Genomic DNA, 7361 nt, shown 5'->3' on the forward strand with positions numbered 1-7361 from the left:
CAGTGAGCCGAGATCGCGCCACTGCACTCCAGCCTGGGCAACAGCGTGAGACTCCGTCTCAAAAAAAAAAAAAAAAAAAAAAGAAAACACATTTGGAGAGAAGGGGAAGCACCGTCCCTGTCACTCACACACCATCAGACTTAACCTAAAGATCCCTGCGGGACTGCATGGCGCCATCCCCGGCCTGGGCGTCGGGAGCCCTGCAGACCACCGATCACACAAGGGTGAATTACATCCTCATAAAGCTCTTGTGAAATAAACACAGGCAGCTGGGTGAAACTTGGGCAGGCGAGGCCTTCTGAAATCAGACAAAGGGGGAAGTAGAGCCAGATCCCAAACGTCTATACGAGGAACTGGCCGCAAACCACAGCTGCACACACCAGAGAACTCCACACCCTCACGGGAAGGGAGGGAGACACGCTCACGCCTGATTCAGGAGCACAAGTGGGAGGGCGGGGTGAGGGCCTGGGGAGGCGCTGACCTCCGAAGCCAGGGCCAGAGAATGCCAGCAGGAGGGACCGCCTGCCAAGCCGACCTCGTGTGCTTGGGGAGACGCAAGGCCACCTGCTAAATACCTTTTCAGTAGGCCTGGTTTTCATATCAAGTAAATTTATTTGCTCAAAACATCTTTAACGTTTGAAAATATCCAACCTCCTCCAACAACCGAAAACTCCAGAGCTGGAATCTCACACCCTGGTGGCTCAAGGGTGTGCACAGCCATGAATGGAGTAAGGAGCCGAGGCTGGGCGGGGGCCACCACGCATCAGGGCCCCCGAGGAAAGGAAGACAAGGGGTAGAAGGCTGAGAGCCCGGGAGGAAGCAGTGGCTGGTGGGAGACCGGGACCCCAAACCCCCAACAGAGGGGGCCCAGCACCAACTGCCCCCAGGTGACCTCCCTCAGGGGCTTTGTCTCTTCTGAGGCTGCATCTTGCACAAATCCACAGGTGAATGGGGCCGGCTGGGCCTCACCCCAGGACGGGAGAACTTGGGTGAAGGCCACCTGCCTTGGGGAGTCCAGAGAAGCAGCAGCCGTGAGAGCTGGGGGGCTGGACTCTGGCAGGGCAGGGGCGTCCGTCCTGCAGGGATGGGGGTCACTGTCTATGTGTCTGCCTCTAGGGGCTGGGAAAGAAGTGGAGGGTGGTCACACGAGTGGGGCAGATCTAGTCGGCCCAGGACAGCCCAACGTCCACTACTGAGCGATAAGGAGGTGCAGGAGGCCCGGCGGGAGGAGGCCCAGGCCACAGTGCAGAGGCTGGGCGGCTCACTTGTGCCCAGCAGTCACACAGGTGTGGGCAGTGGCTCTGACCTCAAAGGAACTGTGCCAGCCTCAGACCAGGCCGAGCCCCACCCCTGGGCTGAGTGTGAAGTGGGGCTGCCTGCCAGGACAGCACCTCGCCAGGACCAGAGTCCAGGGGAGCTGCGAGGTTCTCACATGAGCAAAGGCTGTCCCGCTCCTGACTCAGGCCAGTCCCTCCCCAGGTGCCCACGCCGGGAAGGGGTAGCCTGAAACCGCCCCCCCTCTCCGAGCGCTGGGCTCTCCGGGCAGGTTTCTAAATCCTCTTCTGGAAAGGCCCGCCGCACACCCGCCCGTGTCTCGCTTCTAAGGTGGGTCAGTGGCGGGGGACATGCACGCCCCGCGTAGTCAGGTGGGGGCTGGAGATGTCCTGGGAGCGCCTGGTGGCCCAGCTGGGCTGGTGCTAGGACGGGTTTGCTGCTGGACGAAGCGAGAACAGCTTGGAGGGGACGACACCCCCGCCTCAGTGCCTGTCCCTCTGGCTGTCTCACCTGTCAGGCGGTGGCTACTGCACCAGCCGGTAGGTGATGTACCTGCCCGCCGTCTCGCTGGGCCGGATGATCTTCACCACCTGCAGAGACAGAGAGCAGGGGCTGGGAACGCCTGAGGGGCCTCACTGCAGTCACCAGACAGCAGGCGGGCAGCCCACGGGCTGGGGATGGCCGGCAGGGGCCCAAAATGCTGACCCTGGGCTGCAGGACCCGCTCCCCGGGAACCTGGGTCACGCTCTTCTCTGGGCCTAGTAACCCTGGCTTTAAGAGGGGGGGATTGGGGGTGTGGTCTCGAGGTCCCCTCTAGGCCCTGGGTTGAGGGGCGGGGCTGTCACGGAGGAAGAGAAGCCCCTTCTCTGAGTGGTCAGCTCAAAGCAGCCCCAGGGCCCCTTCTTCCTGCAAGGCTCACCTGCCCACGCTTTATCCCAAAGTAGCGCGCCACAGGGTCCCCCGCCTGGATCCTGGGCAGCTGGTTCTCTCGGAGCTTACTGGGAAGCAGGGTCAGGAAAATGCCAGACGGAGCTGTGGAGGGGGAGGGGGACGTGGAAGTCTCAAGGGACAGGGGCTGGAAAGGATACTATCGGGCCAGCAGCTCTGTCACCTCCTCCTTGGTCATGACGACGTGCTCAGGGACCAGCTGCCGAGAGAGGAAGCCACCAGGCATCACCGAGGGCTGGCCAGACCCCACGGCTCCCAGGCGCCACCACAGCCCCTGTGCCTCCAGATGGACAAGAGCTCCGAACCCCCCTCCCCCGACCCCCGCACCCCGGCTGCACAGGCTTCTGAGGCAGACGGGCAGGGCACAGCCGCCTCCCGCTGGGACCCCTCCTGCCATGTCGGCAGCACTAGGCTCCCTCCACACCCCCAACAGTCCTGTTCTACAGGCTGGGGTGGGCCTGCGGATCTGCATTCCTAGGAAGCTCCCGAGTTTGGCTGCTGCAGGTCCCGGGCCACCCTTTGAGAACCCCTGTTCTCCACGCACTAACGGGAGCACCCACCCTGGGCCCCAGATCCCACATCTTCCTGGCCACCCGCAAACCCTGCATCTCTGCCGGCCCCACGCAGGCTCCACGGCGGGCGCCCACCTCGTGCTCCGTGATGTTGATGAGCAGCTCCTGCTGCAGAAACTGCTCCAGGATGTACTTGGGAGCCATGTCGACCAGGGACTGGAAGAGAGTGGCGCTCAGGCACGGCCCGGAGGGGCCCAGACAACCCCAACTCCCATTTCCTGCCTCAAGCTACATAGAGCTTACTCGTGTGCCCCAACACACCCCACGTCATAAATCAGAAAACCCCACTGCCAGCCCCACCCCAGCCTCTCTGCTCATCAAGGGCCTCTGTCATGAGCAGTGATGAGGCCGTGGAAACTCGGACGTGTTTCCATCCGTCACACGCCTCCAGGGGCGGCCCTCAGAGCTGCAGGGTGGCCACTTCCCCACACGGGGTGCCGCTCGGTGTGACTGCGTGAACCCCGCAGCCGGTGGGCCAGGGACTAAACTGCTCTGCTGACTGCCCATCACAGCACGGCAGCCTGGCTCAAGAGCGTCCAATACACAGACGGGGAACACGCCCCGTGCCGGGCCTCCTCTGCATGTCCCCCTGGACACTGGCTCAGGACAAAGAACCTCCGGCTCCCGCAAGCTGCGCCAGGCCGAGGGCGGTGGCACACAGGCACTGGCGAGAGAGGCACAGCGCCCTCCGCCCTTACGCCCCTCCCGAGCGCCAGGGGAGGACGGCAGTGCCTGGGGTGGGGCTGGGGCTCAGCAGTGGGGCCATGGACGGGGTGGAAGGGAGGTGGGCAGGGCTTGTCAGACATCCGGGCCACATCCTCCAGGGCACCCTGACGGGCCTGGCCCCAGGCACGTGAGCCGCCTGTGGGCGCTGCTCGGGGGAGGAGGCTGGGGAGGGCGAGAGGCTGGAAGGGCGGGGTGGGGGGTGCCCACCTGCTTGGCGGAGGGCGTCATGCCCTGCTGCACCACGATGAGGGCACGCGTGATGTTCTCCTCCTGCATGCGCTGGCAGTACACCTTGATGGTCTTGATGCCCACCTTGGGCTCCTCTGCAGACAGAAGATGTGCTGGCCTGCACCACCCTGGGCCCTCCCGGCCTTCGCCCACCCAGACCACAGAGCACCTGGGTTCCAGCCCCATTCCACACAGGCGCTTCTCCTGCTCAGACCTCAGCTCCCACGTTTGCAAAACGAGACCTGAGTTGCAGGATCCCAGGACAGGGGAAGAAAGGGCTGAAACCTCATTCACCTAGAGACAAGGACGGGGGCCTGACACCCCTCAGTCACCCAGAGACCAGTGAGAGGCAGAGACCTTCAACTCTGAGAGGCTCCCACCCCGGGCAGTCCTGGGGGGGGGGGGTGACTCAGCACCCACCTGTCCAACAAGCACATCTCACACCCCAGGATGCTCTCTTTAAGAAGCGTCACCTGAGGCCGGGTGCAGTGGCTCACACCGGTAACCCTAGCACTTTGGGAGGCTGAGGCAGGTGGATTGCTTGAGGTCAGGAGTTCGAAACCAGCCTGGCCAACATCGTGAAATCCCATCTCTATTAACAGTACAAAAAATTGGCCAGGCACGGTGGCTCACACCTGCAATCCCAGCACTTTGGGAGGCTGAGGCAGGCGGATCACAATGTAAGGAGATCGAGACCATCCTGGCTAACACGGTGAAACCCCGTTTCTACTAAAAATACAAAAAATTAGCTGGGCGTGGTGGCGGGCACCTGTAGTCCCAGCTACTCTGGAGACTAAGGCAGGAGAATGGCGTGAACCCGGGAGAAGGAGCATGCAGTGAGCCAAGATTGTGCCATTGTACTCTAACCTGGGCGACAGAGCGAGATTCCATCTCAAAAAACCAAATAAACAAATAAATAAACACTACTAAAAAAAGTAAAAGTAGCCAGGTGAGATGGTGTATGCCTGTAAACCTAGCTTTTTGTGGGAGGCTGAGGTGGGAGGATTGCTTCAACCCAGGAGGTGGAGGTTGCAGTGAGCCGAGATTGCGCCACTGCCCTCCAGCCTGGGCGACAGAGAGAGACTCAGCCTCAAAAAAAAAAAGAAGAAGAAGACCGGGCGCAGTGGCTCACGCCTGTAATCCCAGCACTTTGGGAGGCCGAGGCAGGCAGATCACCTGAAGTCAGGAGTTTGAAAGCAGCCTGGCCAACATGGTGAAACCCCATCTCTACCAAAAATACACAAAAAAAAAAATAGCCAGGTATGGCGGTGGGTGCCTGCAGTCTCAGCTACTCAGGAAGCTGAGGCAGGAGAATTTTGAACTCAGGAGGTGGAGGCTGCAGCGAGCCGAAATGGCACCACTGCACTTCAGCCTGGGTGACAGAATGAGACTTTCAAAAAAAAAAAAGCAGTAGCATCACCCGCTTGGCAGACACGCTCCGTCCACCCCACTGATTAATTCTGGGCACGCGGCTGTGTCCCTAGGCGCTGGTAGTCCCCCAACCACTGAGGGCGCTAGAGCCATCCTGGGGGGGCAGACAGGTGGGGAGACTTCCACGGTGCAGGTGCTGAAACCGAGGGTCCCAGGGGTCCCGGGAAAAGCGGCCTGAGCACAACCTCGAGGGATGAGTAGCGGACGCTGACAGGGCAGAGGCGGCATGGGGTGCAGAGGAATGGGCTGGGGCAGACAGGGGCCACAGCTCACAAGGAGGCTGCGCTGACCCACACGCTGACCCTCCTGGGCCAGGCCAAGAAGCTGGAAGTGCACCCAACGGCCAGGATGGGGGAGCCAAGGAACACAGGTAGGGCAAAGGTCATGAGGGGCTGCAGGTGAGTAGGGAGGTCCATGGGACTCTCCTGGTTGGCAGAAGAAAGGGGACCGATGAGAGGGAAACCAGAAAGAGGCTGTGCATGAGAGGGGTCAGAGGTCCACGGCATCGCCCACAGCAAGGAAGAGGAGGGGAAGTTTTCCTCCCAGATTGGGCAGAGGATCAAACGCTGGGCACGAGGCGGGAGGGGGTGGGTGCTAGCGGCCGGCTCCTCAGCAGGTGCTCGGGCGGCTCCACCAGAACTCCCCAGGGACGCGCTGCTCACCTGGAAAGAACACAAACATCTGGTCGGTGGGGTCATCGTTGTGGGCCACCAGCACGGTGAGGTCAGTGCGCCGCGGCCGCCCCTCACTCGGCTTGTCTCCAAATTGGGCTTTGAACTCCTCCAGTGTCTGGTCAAGCTCGTCCTGGGTCACTAGGTAGCCACGGTCGTGGCACAACTGCAGAGAGAAAGAACCAGCTGACCCCAGGGCAGAGACAGGAAGGCGGCCAGAGCTCGTGACCCAGAAGTCAGACCTGCGGCTGCTGCAGAGGACAGAGGTGAACAGCAAACGGAATGAACACTCGCTGTGTGCCCCATGACAGCCATCCTGGCCCCCACAGCCCCACACCACAGGATGGGACCAGCGTGATCCCGAGAGGCTCGCAGAGGTGTCCAGCCGTGACCAAGACCGTCCGTCTATCCAGCCTCACAGGAACCTGGCAGGGGGCAAAGCCCTCCAAACCACTTTGCAGAGCTACCTTAAAGACAGGGACAAAGACGGGGCGTGGGGGGTCACGTCCGCGACCCCAGAGCTCAGGGAGGCCGAGGCAGGAGGGCTGCTTGAGGCCAGGAGTTCAAGGATGCAGTGAGCTATGACTGCGCCACTGCGCTGCAGCCTGGGCGACAGAGTGAGAGCTTGTCTCTTAAAAAAAAAAAAAAAAAAAAAAAAAGACAGGGACCGAAACAGATGTGACTTCAGGCTGACAATGTTTGCGGCCCGGAGGAAGGAGAATCAGGCTGCGGGGGGCTTCGCTAAAGACAAGGGCATAGGGTGGGGAAGCAAGACAAAACAAAAGCTCCCAAACGGCCCCAACGGCTGAGGGAGGACCCTGAACCGCAGGCCCTCAGACCTTTGCCCAGTTTCCAAACCGGAGTCGGCCCAGTGGCCTCCATCTGTCTCAGACCCCGAGGCACGGGTTCCGGGCTCCACGTCCCCATCGAAAGCCCCAGCTCGCCTGCTGCTTCCCAACCACCAACTCCGCCAGCCTCGGAGAGACGCCCTGGGGTTCAGGACGCAAGGACAAATGGCGACGCTGAATCACAGAGAGGGGCAGGGTCTGGGGGCGCCCCCCGTCCCCATTCGCACCTTCCTCCTCTCGCCGCCATGTGCGCCGCACCAGCCCAAGCCGCCCGCCCACCGCTAAGCCCCGCACCCAGACGTCTCGAAACCCCCTCCCTTCCCCGCTGCCGGCTCAGGTCGGGCCCAGCGCCTGGGATCCCCGGCGGCCTCGGGGCCTCCCGTGTCGGCCGGGCCCTCCGTCGCTGCTGCTGCGACGGGAGTACGAGGAGACGCCGAGCTCGACCTCGCCTCGGGCCCCTGCACCTGCTGCTCGCGCCCCCGCCCCCAACACCACGCGCGGCTCACCTGCATGATGGTCTTGCGGATTTTCCAGAGCCGGTACGTCTCCTCCTCGTCGTCCATCGCCGCCACTCGCACCCGTTTTGCCTGCGAGAACCCGCGCGGACTGCGCCTGCGCCGACTCCCAATCAGGCCCCCTACACGTAACCCCGCCCCGCGATG

General features: G+C 62.2%; 1 protein-coding gene across 4 annotated transcripts; it reads right to left on the reverse strand.

The window, feature by feature from the left end:
* Positions 1-592: 592 nt before the first annotated feature.
* Positions 593-7361, reverse strand: LOC105486320 (RNA polymerase II, I and III subunit E). Of its 4 annotated transcripts, none has more exons than XM_071086796.1 (8): positions 7206-7361; positions 5843-6017; positions 3729-3844; positions 2871-2951; positions 2364-2422; positions 2195-2273; positions 1786-1865; positions 593-1076 (listed from the first exon to the last, which is right to left on the reverse strand). In XM_071086796.1, exons 1-7 carry the CDS (start codon positions 7260-7262, stop codon positions 1800-1802), a joined length of 633 nt encoding a protein of 210 aa, XP_070942897.1. In that variant the 5' UTR covers positions 7263-7361; the 3' UTR covers positions 593-1076; positions 1786-1799. The 4 variants fall into 4 exon arrangements, with proteins under 4 accessions (XP_070942897.1, XP_011747458.1, XP_011747452.1 ...); XM_011749156.3 differs by having other exon boundaries at positions 593-1119; XM_011749150.3 differs by having other exon boundaries at positions 593-1865.

This window comes from Macaca nemestrina, chromosome 20, assembly GCF_043159975.1.
Source record: "Macaca nemestrina isolate mMacNem1 chromosome 20, mMacNem.hap1, whole genome shotgun sequence".
Classification (NCBI taxonomy): Eukaryota; Metazoa; Chordata; class Mammalia; order Primates; family Cercopithecidae; genus Macaca; species Macaca nemestrina.

Bases quoted from the DNA above. Each gene is read 5' to 3' on its own strand.
- LOC105486320 (XM_071086796.1), bottom strand. From the start codon at position 7,262: ATGGACGACGAGGAGGAGACGTACCGGCTCTGGAAAATCCGCAAGACC. The intron at 2,952-3,728 runs GTGGGCACCCCC...ACTCTCTTCCAG, and splicing joins TGACGCCCTCCGCCAAGCAG to TCCCTGGTCGACATGGCTCC. The intron at 1,866-2,194 runs GTGAGCCTTGCA...CTGTCTCTGCAG, and splicing joins TTGGGATAAAGCGTGGGCAG to GTGGTGAAGATCATCCGGCC.